At 32.3% G+C, this 18,115-nt stretch overlaps 1 protein-coding gene across 2 annotated transcripts; it reads right to left on the minus strand.

Moving 5' to 3' along the window:
* Positions 1-4,661: 4,661 nt before the first annotated feature.
* Positions 4,662-17,486, minus strand: LOC120352551 (adrenodoxin-like protein 2, mitochondrial). Of its 2 annotated transcripts, none has more exons than XM_039433653.1 (4): positions 17,053-17,486; positions 15,936-16,051; positions 12,284-12,422; positions 4,662-4,785 (listed from the first exon to the last, which is right to left on the minus strand). In XM_039433653.1, exons 1-4 carry the CDS (start codon positions 17,256-17,258, stop codon positions 4,692-4,694), a joined length of 555 nt encoding a protein of 184 aa, XP_039289587.1. In that variant the 5' UTR covers positions 17,259-17,486; the 3' UTR covers positions 4,662-4,691. The 2 variants fall into 2 exon arrangements, with proteins under 2 accessions (XP_039289587.1, XP_039289586.1); XM_039433652.1 differs by lacking the exon at positions 12,284-12,422 and adding an exon at positions 12,478-12,610 and having other exon boundaries at positions 17,053-17,481.
* Between the last annotated feature and the right edge of the window lie 629 nt (positions 17,487-18,115).

Here is an 18,115-nt window from a genome sequence, read left to right on the forward strand (position 1 = left end):
TGAAGAATGGATTAAAATTTGATATTTGAACAGTGAATAGATGAAAATGAATGATTTTTTTTTAATTTATCATTGATATGTCCATATTTCACAATTTATGTATTGCTGACTGTATAATAAGATGTTAACAAATTTCAATTTCATAAATATTTAAAAATAATTTTCATGTGTATTAGATTGTATGGATAGCCTAATCAAGTTTTTCTTCTTAGTTTATAAGCATTTTAAGACAACAGGTACAGCACAGACATTAACATTGAAATAGTTATCATGTGAATCTCGAAATCAGCAACAAGTGAACGCCATGAAGAGTGTTAAGAACATTTGGGTGATTTTCAAACTAGTGTGACATAACTACGCCAATATCTACGCCTAAATCTACGCTGCGGCCTACACCAATAACTACGCCAATATCAACACCAATAACTACGCCAAAATCTACGCCAATGCCTGCGCCGAAGCCAATATCTGCGCCAATGCTGATGCCAAAATCTGTGCCAATGCTGATGCCTACACTAATACCTACAACAATATCAACACTAATAACTACGCCAAAATGCCAAAATCTGCGCCAATGCTGCACCAATGCCAATAGCTACGCCAATGCCTGCGCCTGTGCTGATGCCAACGCCAATATCTACGCCGATGCCTGCGCCGAAGCCAATATCTGCGTCAATGCTGATGCCAAAATCTGTGCCAATGCTGATGCCAACACCAAAATCAACGCTGATGCCTGTGTTGATGTCAATGCCTGCGCCAATGCCAATAGCTATGCCAATGCCTGCGCCAATGCTGATGCCAACACCAAAATCAACGCCGATGCCTGTGCTGATGTCAATGCCTGCGCCAATGCCAATAGCTACGCCAATGCCAAAATCTGCGCCAATGCTAATGCCAATGCCTGCGCCAATGCCAATGCCTGCGCCAATGCCAATATCAACGCCGATGCCAAAGCCGACACCAAAGCATACGCCAATAGCAATGCCAACGCTTATTGCTGACTCTGTATCTCAAACTTCAACACTACTGCATTACCTGGAGGTAATTGCCATCCATGTTCACATTCACAACTTTGAATTCAGAAGAACAGTCACAGTATCATGAAAGAATTGATTCAAAAAATCCTCTCCTAAATTATTCCTGTATGCAGAACTCTAAACCTTGAAAGCTGAAAATATCAAAAAACAAACCTTACTAAATTAATCCTCACCTAAATTAATCCTGTATGCAGCGTCTATCTCTTTTCCAAAAAATGAATTACATTGTCATTTCAAGCCTGAAATGTACATTGTATAATTACAAATATGATACAAAATTTATGTGACTCTGTATTGAATTTGGAATGCAGCCGTCTACTACAAACATGAAGCAATGCTAACTGAGATGTCACCTGTATCGAGTTTGGTATGCAGCCGTCTACTACAAGCATGAGGCAATGCTAACTGAGATGTCACCTGTATCGAGTTTGATATGCATCAGTCGACTACAAGTATCAGCCCAACACTACGTGCATCCAGATCAGCCCAACACTTAACGTCATCACATTGGAGTCACACTTAACTGAAAATCATACTGAGTGCCTTAACGGACTGTTTTCCAAAATGTGCATCAATAAAATCAACCGCGTCAATAGTGAAAGAAATGAACATTTTTTGATTTATTGAAATTTTATGTGAAAATTAAATGTAACAATTCATCAATTCATTTAAAAAAAAAAATAAATAATAATAATAAATTTTTCATTCAACATACATAATTTTTTTTATGCAATAAAAATTGAATTTTTCTATCTATTAAATTTATGTGCAATTTCAAAAATCTATTCTTTACATATTAAACTTTCTGTTGAGATATTTTTCTTTAAATTATAAAGCTAAATCAAAAGTAATATTGATATTCTATATTTTGAGATATTGTTTGGAAACATATAACAAACGCTATTGATGAATTTTTATAATAATTTTCAATTATAGGGTGACATGTATTGTTTTTCTAGAAAAAATTGTTACTGTTCTCAAATTTAAATTTCAACAATTTTCATTAGGGTCAATGTAAATTTTTTCTTTAAATTTTCAAACAGTAAAATTTTTTTATGTCAAGAGGGGGGTATTTGTAATATTACATTTTTCTTCTCACATTTGAATCGAATCTTCAATTCGAGATCTATGGAACTTTATAGTAAATGTCAGAGTCATCAATAGACGGACAAATTTTTTGACGGAGAATTTATTATCGTAAATGTTTGTTGCATTGTTCCATGGTGTCACCGAGGCAGGGTTAACAAATTACTGGATAAATGGTTTATTTAAATCAAGATATATATAAAAATTTAAAATAACATTTTCAAAATAAAGTTTTATTGAGAACAGACGTAGAATGTGAATTCTAAACTTGTAAATTATAATTTTTTGGTGACGTGTCTGTAAAAAATCGATACTGAACTAGGCGTTGGCTTCGTGACTTGCAACTTGTGGTTTTTTCCTGTTCCTTCTTCTTCTGAAAACATGGCTGGCTGTTGTTGTGTAATTTTGTGCTCTGACTTATTGTCAGTTTAAGTGAATTTATTAATGTTTTAAATTGAGTTTTATACAAGTTTATTGTGTACTAGTTTATTATTAAATAGCGGTTGGTATTTTCAAGCCAATAGCCACTGTGTTTCAACTGTAAACTAGATAAGTATTTTAGTTCGTAATAACTCTGAAATAATTAGGCTTAAGACATATGTTTCTTTGTGTATTTGTGTAATTTCATCTGAAGATTATAAGTTAATTTGCTCTGAAAACTGGATTTCTCATTCATAGGCAATAGATCCGTTCACAGTTTATCAAGAATCTATTTCATTGGAACCGACAACTATCCTTAGGTTGATAGGTGTTAAATGCTATTCCAACCGTTTAAGGAAAAATTGGTAGCACAGCAATAATTATATTGGATCGATCTCCAAGATATAGATAGTATCGCAGATCCTATAGGTATCAATATCTATAATTATATTGGATCGATCTCCAAGATATAGATAGGATCGCAGATCCTATAGGTATCAATATCTATAATTATATTGGATTGATCTCCAAGATATAGATAGTATTGCAGATCCTATAGGTAGCAATATCTATAATTATATTGGATCGATCTCCAAGATATAGATAGGATCGCAGATCCTATAGGTATCAGTATCTATAATTATATTGGATCGATCTCCAAGATATAGATAGGATCGCAGATCCTATAGGTATCAATATCTATAATTATATTGGATCGATCTCCAAGATATAGATAGGATCGCAGATCCTATAGGTATCAATATCTATAATTATATTGGATCGATCTCCAAGATATAGATAGGATCGCAGATCCTATAGGTATCAATATCTATAATTATATTGGATCGATCTCCAAGATATAGATAGGATCGCAGATCCTATAGGTATCAATATCTATAATTATATTGGATCGATCTCCAAGATATAGATAGGATCGCAGATCCTATAGGTATCAATATCTATAATTATATTGGATCGATCTCCAAGATATAGATAGGATCGCAGATCGCTCTCTGTGTGAAGGGGCCCTTATAGATTGAATTTTATAGGTAGATAAAATTATGAACATTACAATGTTTCTTTCTTGAGAAATATTTTTCTCAACTAAACAATTTTTTTTTTTGTTGACAAGGTCCCACTTGCATTTGGTTGTTAAAGAAAGTTGAAAGGATACAGAATTAAAACTAATAAATGCATTTTAATTTTCTTAAAAACCAAGTATGGCTCCGCCACACAGAAAGCGATCTGTGGTATATAGTACTCTGATACAATACTGAAATTTGTGTTCAACCATCAACATTTGAATATTCATTTCCACTAAAATCGTTTTTTAAAATTTAACAATACAACAAAAATGCGAATAAAAATTGAAAATTAGAGTACCTTATTTAACTTTTACAACATGTTTCTCGACTTTAAAGTCATTCTTTAAGTTTCACTTGAAAATTACTTTAAAGTCAAAACATGTAAGAAATAAAGTTGAAAAGAGGTAATTCGATTTTTCATATTTTTATAAATACAAGAATTAGCCAAGGACTAGGAAGTGGACAACAAAAAATTAATTATATACGAAAATTAAAAGAGTAAAAACTCCACGTAAATAATGTAAAAAATTTATTTGTTCACGTAAAATCATTAGTTTTAACCAAATAGTATATAGCCATGAAAACTTGACTAGTAAAATTGAGAGAGGTTCTAGTAAAAAGACACTATAAAGCTAATTAGAATCAAATGTAAAACGCCAAAAATATTTCTTCGCATTAAAAAATTATATATTTTAATTATTTATTGAGTTATCACTTTGGAAACAAACATGGAAGAACAAGTACTTTCTTTCATAGATGAAGATTACAGTCATGGCCAGAAACTTCACAGCTATGCACATTCAACTTTATTTAAAATACTTACTAATAATTCAATATTATCTTTAAAACAGAAATATAAATCTTGTAAATCTATCAAGCACCAATGCCTCTCAACTTTGAGATTTTCACAACACTAATTACTCATCCGCAACACACTTTCACAACTTTGATTGTATAAAATATCAGTCCCAATACTACAACTCGATGATTGTTCAATGCTCATGTATCGTTATCATTCGTATTCTATTTTTTATTCAACAATATACAGCTACCTATAAACTCGTTAGGACTCGCGTTGGTCTTTGGTGAAATTGGGAAGCTTCACTTCAAAATTGCCCAGTTCCTTACTCAGCTTAACTTGACATCCGAGGCGTGACCTGTAACAACAATTTGAACAAATTATTTTAAAATTAAGGATTTAAAAATTACAAACACAAGAGCCAAGAACGAAATTGACTATAAAAATTAACATTAACATTATTTTGAGATTAAAATCATTATTTCTTCATAATCATCATCTTTCGTGCAAGGATTGCCTGTTTTGACTTATAAACAGATTATTGTTATTTGAGTTGGACTCTATAAGTTTACACTTCTTCTTTGCTTCAATTATTTTTTATCGGTCAAGGAATTGAATAGCTTTAGTATTATTTTATAAAAAACTGAAAACTGAATTGAAAATACGTTGCACTTCAACAAAATCATACATAAAAAATGTTGATAAATCGATTTCAGTGATTTTCTGAGACCAGTGAAAGATAGATTTGAAATGTATTTTATAAATTTATTTAAATTTTATTTAATATAAATTTATTTATATTATTCTGTGAAATATTATATTTTCTAAGAAAATATTTTAATAGAGCTACTTGAATTGCTACTTGAAACTGAAAAATTTGTGAATTGAACTACAAGACTTGAAAGGCTGTGCAAAGGCTAAAATAAACTTTCTACTCGTGATATTTTTCGATTTGTATATCGTTAACCTATCAAAATTAAAGAGTTTTCTCAGGAAAACATTTTTTTTCGATCATTACTTTTTGAGATATGAAAGTAAAGTTCAAATTTTTGGGACAGAACATTTCAAATTCGGTAAGAGATGTGTCCATGAGATTTAGAGGTTAGATTCTTCATGGTATTGTTGATCTAGTAAAACAAAAATTTTCTGAAAATATCCATTTTTAAGATAGTCATTCAATTTACTAAAAATAACCAAAAATAACTTCTTGTTAATTTTGGTAAAATGAATATTTTCAGAAAGGTTTTGTTTTATTAGATCAACAATACCATGAAGAATCCATCATCTGAATCTCATCGATTTATATCTTACCGAAATTGAAATGTTCTGTCCCAAAAATTCAAACTTCAGGCGCTCATATCACAAAAAGTAATGATCGGAAAAAAATGTTTTCCTGAGAAAACTTTTCCATTTTGATAGCTTAATGATATACAAATCGAAAAACTTTGAAAAATATCACGAGTAGAAAGTTTATTTTTAGCCTTTGCACACCCTTAACCTATTTCGGACTATGTGTTATCTAAATTTGGGAGAGGAATAGCACAAGGTTACCTTATTTTTCCTCTCCCTATCATTTTTGTCAATGTACTTATTGTATAAATAAATGAATGATTGTTTAATTATTATAGAAATTACTAGTACCCTCTCTATACTTTTTCATAAAAAACACATTTAGTTTCGAGCACTCATGCCATTTTCAAGTGTAAAAATGATTTACACACCACTAGTTGGGTTTATATAAAATAGTATAAAAACGTTACTAGTAATTTTTATAATAATTGTATAACATATACAAAAAAGTCATTACAAAGAAATTATTCAACTTTATCTCACAACAGAAATTCAATATATTTCAACCACTTTTTCATCAATTGGATGAATAAAATATTCAGCAATATTTAATATTTTAATTGATATCATATAATAATTAATATCCATCTTGAATCAGAATGCAATTCTGATAACGAAATAGAATAATAGAGTTCCATGAATGCTGAGATCATAATCATTCGAAACCATCAAGTGATTTAAATTATACATAAACAGAAAATAAGGTTTTAGATGTATTAACAAGAGTATTAAGTGACATTCAAAAACATTGAGTACCGTACATGTAATAAAAACAACAATTTCTCCAACTGTAAATTCAAATCTAATATGGATACCACAATATTATGAATAATACTACTATCTAATTTTGTGAAACAGATTTATTCACATTAAAACACAAACTACTGACCAACTAGAATTATTAGTCTTTACACAAAAGCAAAAAAGTATATATTCCCATACACCAAGTAATTTCTATAAAATAACAAAAATTGTACTGAATATACATTAATGTGGGCAGTAAAGTTTTCATAGTTTTCGTACAGCCAAACATTTTAGCTCTATTGAATCAATCAGTATGTGCAAAAATACTAACAGACAAAAATAGGAATAACAACTTATCACTAGTTATATAGAGCATTTATAAATACATAGAGCTCCTATTCATGGCATTCTGTTATGAGTTGATTTTGTGCATTAATGTTTGTGTTATTAATTCACTTCAAATTATTATTAAACGAAAATCCTAATTAAATGCTGTAATTCACCCCGAAGACTTCTGATAGGTTCTGCAAATATTGACAACAGGGTAAAAGCTAGATGGAAATTCGTTTAAATTGGATTTTCGTTTAATAATAATAGATTCATTAGCATTTGAATGATTGCAATATCTCAGTATATTCAATCACTTCAGATTATTCATTCACTGAAGAATTTTACATGAAATTGTAATTATAAAAGAATAGATGGACGAACAGCAACCAATTAATTTATGTTTTATGAGTAAAATACCACTTTGAACGTATCACTTAGTACTTATTGTTATTTTGCCACTAATTATTATCCAACAATACATTGTTTTCCATAAACACAAATAAATTTTACTGGTTAAGGACTATCCCCAAAGAAAATCCCACTTTGAACGAACATATTAATACTAGCCTACTGTGGTATAAAATCAAAGCTGAGATTTGACCCACTAAATACCACCACCCAACAGGCAATCTATATATCTCATAGTAAATGGATGATATTCGAATCGTATTCTGTACACTACACTTCCAAAATACTGTCAAAATCTTCTTAGTCCACAAATAAAGAAAAATTGAAGAATCGATGACAAGAATTGAACAAATTTATTTAGTAGAGTTTGACATGAAAACAATGTGTTAAATGAACATGAAATGACGATCCACAAAAAATTGTTCGAGAATGTTCAATAAACATCTAACGAACGAGTTTGAGAGCGACATTATTGCATAAAAATAGATATTGAAGCTGAATGGGACTCAAGATATGAAACCTGAACTAGATAGTTGTATTAATAGTTTGAGAGCTATATTTAATAATTGATAGCTATATTTATCTAGCTTTATTAATGTATTTTCTTCGCTTATGAAAGTTATTCCCTCTATATACCCTATTAAAGCCGCGTACATGTGTACATTCCATCTACAAATCTTTCCATTTTTCCTCTCAGTCATAAATTGAACATAAATATTAGGACCAAAAAACACGAGGCGTTTTTTTAGATAATCGGCACGACACGAGCGGAGAGGAATCTCTTAAATTGGCTGATTGGATTGGCGTATCTAGAATCAGCCAATCGGAGACCTTACTGTCTGATTAGGTCGGCGTATCGAGAATGAGCCAATTGCAGAATTTACTATCCTGTCTTGCCATGCCGACACGTCTGAAAAACGCCTCGTGAGTTCGGCCCTTGGAATTGTTGAAACGAAGTCTGTTTTTCATACAATGGAGATGAGAATGGAACAGAATTATTGGGAAAGAACTGAACTGAAGAGTGGTTTCCGTACCTGTAAATTTTGATTTTCCAACTCTATCGATTGTTTTCATTTTTCAACTCTATAAACGAATGATTTCTACTGTTGCAGCTTGAATAAGCATCGACATTTATTTATTTATTAGGATAGCACAAAAAATTCAATGATCGGAAAAGAAAAAAACTATATTTGGAAGTATAACCTTCTTCTTCAATAATGTGCTCCCATTTTCAATGTTACCAATATTGATTTATATTTAGAGTAGCGCCGAAGTACCCTACTAGCTCTATTCTCTTTCACTCTTGCACCGCTTGAATATCAAACCAGAATAGTTATTTGTGCAACTAGTGAACAAAGTGACAGTTTGCTGCACCGAAAGAAACGTTTACGCCCGAGCCGTAGGCGAGGGCGGAATGGTTTCTTGAGTGCAGCAGAGGAACTTTGCGTACGTATTTCACATTGAATTTTTCCTACAGTTACCATTGTATATGAAAAGTCGGTAATTATGGGTGAAATGATGGCTGAAATCCATCAAATGTTTGTGTGTGTGTGTGTGTGATGCTGTTATTAATAACAACCTTAATTCATTTAAAAATTAATAATCCAATTGAAGTTAAAAATTCTCAGCCAAATTTCTCGTTTTTATTGATTCAAGAATCAGAAAAAATACAGATGGAACGAAAAATTCATATTCAAAATACACGCCAACAGCTTGTTGGCTGAACCACAAAGTGTGGCTGAACGGAGCTGCAAGATGGCTGAATACAACAAGATGGCTGAACCGACAAGCGCGCGACCTAGCGGGAAGAATTGTACCTGAGTTTGTTTCATCCAGCTAAAAATTACTGAAACACGATTCAGAAATTTAGACTTTTGCTCAAATTACCGAGAAAAATGCTCAAAGTAAAATGAAAAATATTTATAAAAATAACATAGACAAAAGAGAATATTTATTGTAGTATTGATATGTTTTTTATTATTTTTATTTATATGAATATCAAACGGTAATCATTTAACCTCAAAATTCGAATTTTATAATGTATATTTGCTACTTTTCTCATTTCTTGCAGTTGAAATAATAATTATTATCAATAGAAAAGAACTATTATTTATTATTAAATGATGAGAATTCGTAAATGATGATTATTTAATTATGATTTAGATGAACATTATTCTTGTTTTGGATTTCTAGATTGGGATTTTATCATAAATGTAGGGTAGCCATTGAAAATGTTTCTTATCTAAATCTAACCACAGTCATTGTTACCAACTCAATTTTTGTTTTCGTGCACTAATCCTCCATATAACCCACCAACTATTTTGTGTTGCCATGTTGCAAATCTGGAGTGCAGAAAAATATTTTTCCTACAGATACCCTGAAAAGTGACCATTTGTGCACTGATTGCAGGCTGCAAAGAATCACTTTTCCGCACTAGTGCGCAAAGTGAGTACTTTGCGTACGCCAGATTTGCAGCATGACAACGCAAAATAGTTAGTAGGTTATATAGAGCACCAGTTCAGCAAAATCAAAATGAAGTTGGTAACAGTGACTGCTGTGGCTGCTATAGTGAGCAGAGGTGCAACGAAGCACAACGCACTAATTATTAAGTAGATATTATAATGGAGGACAACGACAGCACAGTGCCACCACAGCACATACCACACAGCCGCCTCGCCATTCAAACACTACTACATTATTCAGGCAATTTTACCCATAATCAACCACTTTTCATATTCAATGGTAACTGTAGGAAAAATTTAATGTGAAATACGTGCGCAAAGTTCCTCTGCTGCACTCAAGAAACCATTCCGCCCTCGCCTACGGCTCGGGCGTAAACGTTTCTTTTGGTGCAGCAAACTGTCACTTTGCGCACTAGTTGCACAAATAACTATTCCCGCACTAGAGCGGAAAAGTGGATCTTTGCGTTCTGTAATCAGTGCAGGAATCGTCACTTTTCAAGGTAACTGTAGGAAAAATGTATTTTGATTATAGCCGCAAGCCACACGTTATCACACACCTCCAAGTGGTCACCTCTCCTATTCACATATAACTCGAAGTGCGGGCGCGCAAACTACAATCCAACGGCACTACCAAGTACATTGGAGGAGTTTAGCCTGCTCTGCAGTGCAGCCACCCACAGAAACGTCTAGTCAATGACTCTTCATATTGATTCGCAAATCTAATGCTTCAAGGTGAGTGAACACTGATAGATCAATTATTCTTCATTTATTTCATGCTGAGTCCGCAATCTTTTCCAACCCCTGATCAGTACAATCAAACCCCTGCTATTACTCATACCACAAAAACCAAATGCTTTAATGGCATCGCTAATTTCCCTTCATTGCTGTTGAATCAGAGGGATCTCAAAAAAAATTGGTCCTATTGCTAATAAGGTATGATCAGTGGTTTTAAAATAATGCCGCATTTATGAACAGTTCTTGACAAGGTCTATAAATACAGGTCATGACACAATCCCGTGATGCATTGCAAAATCGCCATTTCATGGGGTTCTAGTTCACCAATTTTCAAATTTATCAGCTGTTTTTTGTTATATTGTTCAAGGAATATTGCTTGGCTTTGAATTGTAAAATAACTTCTTCCCACAGAATAATAATTAGATTCCAGCTAGGAAATAAATTGTTGATTTTTAGATTGGGAACTTCAAACTCTTTTTGAGGTTTGCCTTTTATCCCAATGCCTTATGAATCATAACAAATTACAAGAATAAGAACAATTTTTAATAATGAAAAAATGAATTATTGAAATATCATTATTAGAAAATCGAAATCCTGAATTCACATATCTGAACCAGAATATTGTTTATAAAAAGCATAATGCTTGATTTTGTTATGAGCAGATTGAAATATTTCAAATGTACCGCCATAAATACCCCACATAATGGCCGCTCCATAAGGAACACGAGTGTCATGACTGAATTAGACCTTGGTTCTTGAGAACATTTTTAGTCAATTACGGGTTCGTTGTCTATCATTCATCTACTAGAATTGATCTAATTGGCTCCTGTTCTTAATTGCTTGGCTAAGACCATTCTTGAGAATGAATCGCTTGTAAACAAGACCGCGTTAGACCTGATTAGTGCAAACTAGCCTTTCGAGACTTATATCTAAAGGTGCGTACAGATATACGCGCCGCGACATGAGCAATTCACTTTTAATCAGCTGACTATATATCTGTATTTTTACAGAAACGGTAAGATACAGATATAAAAATCTTGGCATCAGCTGATTAAAAGTGAATTGCTCATGTTCGCGGCGCGTAAATCTGTACGCACCTTAAGACTTTCAAGAACATACTTAGCCAAGTACGACTTGGTTGCCAAGCAACCAATAACATGAATTAATCAGAAAGATTCTAGTTAGTGGTTGGTAATCAAAAATAATGACTAAGACCTTTCTTGAGAATCGTTCATGAATACGGCCTTTAGTTATTTTGAAAACTGATACCGACAATGATAATAACACTTTTCACAAATCAAAAGTTCAGAGCAATCCAATTAGACCGCTCTTCTTTATCCATTGTTCATTTGTGTTAAGAGAGCAAGCAAAATGTCATTCCTTGTGCTCTCATTTGTATTTTTAAATAATAGATGCATTAATATAGCCTACTGATAAAATATCTAGGTTTGCATATCGATTGGTGAATCTAAAGCTTTAGAGAGCAATTATAGGATGTCATTCCTTGAGCTCTCAAATGTATTTTTAATAATAAATAAATATACCTGATACAATTTCCAGTTTTGAATAACTTGATTGGTGAGTTGGAAAATCTAAGATTGTTTTAAGGCAAGTTGTACACTTATTTGGGGCATTATTTATGCAATCAGTGTCGCTCTACCCTCGGGACTCGACCGTGAAACTAACTAGCCACACACAGAGCCTCACTAACAAATCGGTTAAATGCAAGTTCAACACTTATTAGGGGCATAATTTATGCAATCAGTGTCGCTCTACTCCCGGGACCCGACTAACTAGCCACGCCACACACAGAGCCTCCTCACTTACAAATCGGTGAACGGGGCGAGACTCTGCTCTAAGAAGAGCCAGTTCTCAAAACAAGTCATCGGCTCAGCCGCGTTGAACACTTGCCTATCAGGGAACAACACGTGACAAGTCCCGCACGTGATCATTCCGTCGCATTTGCCTGAAAATATAGGAAGTGTCATGAATGAACTTGGCATCAGTCACTAGCAACTTACGTCGGCGTCCTACCGAAGGCGTCGTCTAACAGATCACTCTCCAGCGACGACACTTCGTCCTCAACCGCGTCGAAATCTGTCGGTGTCAGTTTCACGTGACACGTTGAGCATGCCAGTGTTCCGTCACACTGTCCTGTGAAAATAACCTACAAATTAATCGCTCATTCGATACCAGGCGTTACGTATAGCTCATGTGTGGTAACACACCAAAAATTGTGTGTGTGTGTGTGTGTGTGTGTGTGTGTGTGGTGTGTGTGTGTGTGTGTGTGTGTGTGTTGTGTGTGTGTGTGTGTGTGTTGTGTGTGTGTGTGTGTGTGTGTGTGTGTGTGTGTGTGTGTGGTGAATGAATAAGCTGACAATTAAGCTCATTTTTTCGAACCTTGTTTAACTGATTTATATTTTATCCTACTTAATAGCACTTTATTTTTCATTTTATATTTTATTTTACTTTTTCCCTTATAACCATTGTCATTGTAATTATGTTTCTGGGACAAATACAGATTTGATTAATTTGTCTGGATAAATCTACCTCTGGTTCTGCTCTGAACTATTATCAGATAATCAGCTATCTAATCTGAATATCGTCAGATATTAATATATAATCACTTCAAATATGACATTTGTAGTCTCCTATCATCCAGGAACAATACCCTAAAATGTTCGACACTACATCTGAAACACTCTGTATAGTTCATTCTACATTAGATTCTTACCTAATACTTGCGTAGATTCTAATGTAGAATGAACTATACATTGTGTTTCAGAAGTAATGTCGAACATTTTAGAGTATTGTTCCTGGATGAAAGGAGACTACAAATGTCGTATTTTAATTGTCCAAAACTCAGCGGTTATCCTTATAGCTGCCATTTTGTTTTTTCACTTAGGAATTTTTATCTCAAGAACGAAATGTTGTATTGATCAGAAGTTTGGCATGAATATTTATGGTATAATGACTCAACTTTAAAAAATAACATAAAAAATTTTCTATTTAAATTTTCAAAATGGCAGCCATTTTAAATTTTTGATTGCAAATTTCATGAAAACCGTTCACTTTACAGAAAATTTACAAGAGACAAAAAGTTAACAAATCTTATCAAGATTTCAAGATAACCTTATTTATTAAGATTGGTCATAGAATAATCGAGAAATTGATTCTTTTCGTATACTGCATGAATGCACAAGACAAACAAGATCATCTGAAAAACATTGCACAATCAGCTGTATGGCCATATGGAGTCATACCGAGTTTCAAAGCTTCATCTTAAATACAATTGGAATTAAAAACCTAATATTGATGTTTAAATGGTTAAAAGCGGTCATGCATGCAGTACGAAAAGAATCAATTTCTCTGTTATTCTTTGACTAATCTTGATAAATAAGGCCTTGAAATCTTGATGTAATTTGCTAACTTTTTTGTCTCTTGTAAATTTTCTTGTAAAGTGAACGGTTTTCGTGAAATTTGTCATCAAAAATTTGTAATGGCCGCCATTTTGAATATGTATACAGAAAATTTCTTATTTTATTTTTTAAAGTTGAGTCTTTATAGCATTCATGCCAAATTTCAGATCAATACAACATTTCGTTCTTGAGATAAAAATACCTAAGAGAAAAACACAAAATGGCAGCTATAAGGATAACCGCTGAGTTTTGGACACTTAAAATACGACATTTGTAGTCTCCCATCATCCAGGAACAATACCCTAAAATGTTCGACACTACTTCTGAAACACCCTGTATAATAATTCAACTTTGGTACTGTTCTTGTATGGTGTGGTATCCAAATCATCAGCAATATCTTCTCATCTATACATTTTAATATTTTTTCGACGTACATGTGGATAATATATCAAGCTTTTAATATACAATATACTAGATAAATTTCTATATTAAATACAAACATATTGGTTTATCAACTCTTCTGAATTCTAAATTCCTAGTTTATATATATTTTGGATTCAAAATTGGACAAAATCATGAGGTGTTAACATACCCAATTTTTGGACAATTTCTATCTAAATTTTGGGAAGGAACAGTTTTTGGCTTTAAGCCTGTTGTTCCTCTCCCAGTCATTCATAGTTGAGAATGATATTGCATGTATCAATGTATAAAATGAATTAATAAATAAATAAAATCAAATTGTTTTGAACTGGATGTTGAGAGGAACAACAGCCTAAATCAAATTTAATCTGAATATGTTTTATCAACAATTAGATACTCCGTTTGTTGATAAGATTAAATGATTGAATTGATAAATACTCCATGAAGACAAAATAATTTGAAAATGAAATAAATTGGAAAAAGTCAAGTGTAAGAAAATAATACACTTTTGATAAATCAATCTGAAAGAACAATGAGATAAGAAATACCGAAGTAATAGGAAACATAGAGTACTAATGTAGCTTGAAGTTTATAATTGCATAATTAGTTGCATTGGTTGAGAATAAATTTAAAATGTGGAAGATTGATGTTTAGAAGTACATTATGGGAAGGTTAAAGAATATTGAGTATTTGAATTCAAATGAGATGGAATGCAAGAAATCTGTTAGTAAGCTATTTATTTTGCATATAATCTATTCAGTTGAAAGTGGGTTCAAAGTACAGCACTCAAATTGAAGAATTGAAATATTATAGCCCTCAATTTTTTATCTATGAATGCAGAGACAAATATTGTAAGTGTAAATAAATTTCACTTTTTGTTCATGGTTTGCTATCCACTATGGTGTTCACTCACGAGTTCGATTGAACAGTATATATTAATATTATATTTATAAAAAAGAAAAGAAATAACATTTAAATTCCTTGTTGGAATCGTTCATTTTTTTAAATGGGAAAATCTTGAAAAGGAAAATAGCATGATAAGATGCTATTTATATTGATATTTATTTTTATAGTAAATGATCAATTCAAAGTGTTAGGCTAAAAATATCGAGCATTGATAAAACAGAAAAAAATGGCTTATCTGGGATCAAATTTGATATAAGTTATTCATAAAGTTAATGAGAACGTTGAATGTTTGAAAATATTCATCTCTAGCTTGGACCCCAAAAGTAGTAAGCTAAATTTTTCCAATTCAGTCACATGTCTTAAGTAGTTGCGCTCGCATTGGCACTGGAAGATTGTCGGGACTGTTTGCAACAATAAATAAACATTTTATTATAGTCAACCGCACAAAAATAGTCCTATGGAAATAGGAACGGCTGAGTAACCCCCCCCCCCCAATAGACGTTGTCGATTAAAAATATTAATACTCATTTATAATCAGCTGTGGACAACGTTGATCAACTCTTATTTGGCAATGTTGCTGATTCGTCAGGAGTACTATCAAAATATTAATACTCATTTATAATCAGATGTGAACAACATTGATCAACTCTTATTTGGCAACGTTGCACTCATCTATTCCAATTTCCATCGGACTGTTTTCGTGCGGTTGGTTCTAGTGTCACAGAGGTACTCACCATATCCATCCAAATCTAGACCATTGTTGTTCACCACATCTAATAGAGTGTCTCCTGCCTTTCCTTTTCCAACTACCTTCTCCCCATTCGGTCTTATGAATGTAACTTCAAAAGTTCTGTAACAGGAAAAATCAATAAAAATTCAAAGTTTAGTTTCAATTTAACCAAAATAGCCTATTTATAAGATTAATTTTATATGTTGGTTGGTAAATTATAAGAATAATATATTAGATTCAAGGAGATAAGCAGTAGATAGCCAGGGTTTTGAAATAGGGTGGGTTGATCAAAAACTTTGGGCCCCCTAAAGACCTTACCCATATAGTGTCACATATCACATGTGACACTATAGTGACTTGCCAACATGAATTTGATATTGATGGTGGTGAGGGGTAGGGGTAGAAAAATCTAGGCAATTGGTTTTCATTGATTTTTCTTGTGTTTTATAAATGCTATTTGACCTATCACACTACTGTTTTATGTGCAATTTGGAACACATTTAACGGGTTTCAATATATTGCCATTGAGATTGTCATTGCTGTAGCCAATATTACAAATAATTTGAATTAGTTTAAACATTTTCAACGTTCGGCAAACAATATTTTAGTTAAAAATAATTATTTGAGGTCATTTTGCATAGTGCATCTTGGACTTTGGGTCTCTTTTTGAATTGACGGCGGGGGGGGGGTTGGTTTGTAACCTGGAAACCCAGCTACGTCACACTGATGATAAGATATAAACATTATAATAAAGATCCTATTGAGTATGCGGAGTAATGATTAACAATATGAATAAGGATAACATCACATTTTATTTGAAATGAGGTAGAATTTGCTTTATATGATAGATAATGAACTACACTGCGCTGAATCAATTCTATTCGTTTCACTACATAGATCAAACCTAATATTTTTTTAGTTTAGTCTGAATCTCTATAATAGAAGATAAGTAGGTAGTCTTCAAGAATAATCAGTCAGTAGAAAAGATACGGTACGGTAAACAATAGATAAGGAAGACGAAAACAAGTAATCAAGTTATAACATTTCTTCTTCTAGTGACACGATAAACAACTATTTTCAAGATCTGGCAAGAACATGGGTAATTTATGGATAATACTTACTCTTCAGTTGAATTTTTGGAACTGCACAAAGGTTTGGTTGTAGTCATAAAAGAACATTTTCCTGGGCCAATAGAACTTAGGAAATGTGATTGACTATCAGACAATATTCCTTTGCAGATATAAACATTTTTACAAACGTTTTTGACATTCCTACAAGTGGAGAGATGTGCTAGAATACGGCTAGACAAATAACCTACAGAAGTCATTTCTAATAAATTATAGATAATTTCAATTCAACAGAAATATAATATTATCTTTGTATTTAAGCAGAATGATACAGAATACGAAGAATCAAGAGAAAGGCACTGTAATAATTAGCAAAATTCTAAAATGAGTTCAAATAGTGAAAGCAAACCAATACACTACGTAGAAATCTCGTGTCCTCATGCCTGTCCTAATTCAAACGTGCAACTGCGAAATCAGCGTCCTCAAAATTTCTGACGACAGAATATCAGCTGACTACTTCACATCGATTAGAAGCTATATAGAGATACCAGTTCGACTTTTCTCATCCAGGTAAATTTGTGTGATCGGTTTTAAAATTTTTCAAATTTAATTCTTTAGAAATATTTTCTATTCTAATTAAATAGATTTTCTATCAAATTAGTCTAATATACAAAACAATGTTTTATTATGTCATGAGTTTTGAACTATACGAATTTGAAGCGCGAACATTCAGATTTTAGCGCAGTAATTCGAATACAACTCAGAAATTTAATTCATTTATTTATCGGCAAAATTCAGTAGATTTGTTGTATAAGAAATATATTTATGAATTGATTGATCTGATACATTTAGAAATTTAACAGATATATTTTTTTACTTAAAATTGCGAGTGAATTAAATTATCTTCGCCTCTGGACTGTGTATTCTAATTTAAGGTTCAATAAGCAATTTTGGGCGAGTGCCTGTTGTTCTTACCTAAATTGAATATGAATAAATAAATAAAATAGAACCAAATATATTGTATTTTATGTGAAAAAATATTTCTAATTGAAGGCAAGGGTACAAAAATAGTTTTTTTACCAAAATATCCTTGCTTCAAATACTTATATAGATCAAC

The sequence above is a fragment of the Nilaparvata lugens genome, chromosome 7 (assembly GCF_014356525.2).
Source record: "Nilaparvata lugens isolate BPH chromosome 7, ASM1435652v1, whole genome shotgun sequence".
NCBI lineage: Eukaryota > Metazoa > Arthropoda > Insecta > Hemiptera > Delphacidae > Nilaparvata > Nilaparvata lugens.

What these genes read in the sequence shown, in the direction of transcription:
- LOC120352551 (XM_039433653.1), bottom strand. Translation starts at nt 17,258, where the DNA reads ATGACTTCTGTAGGTTATTTGTCTAGCCGTATTCTAGCACATCTCTCC. An exon ending in TCCAAAAATTCAACTGAAGA is followed by an intron (nt 16,052 to 17,052) that starts GTAAGTATTATC and finishes TTCCTGTTACAG; the next exon opens with AACTTTTGAAGTTACATTCA. An exon ending in TCTAGATTTGGATGGATATG is followed by an intron (nt 12,423 to 15,935) that starts GTGAGTACCTCT and finishes CTATATTTTCAG; the next exon opens with GCAAATGCGACGGAATGATC.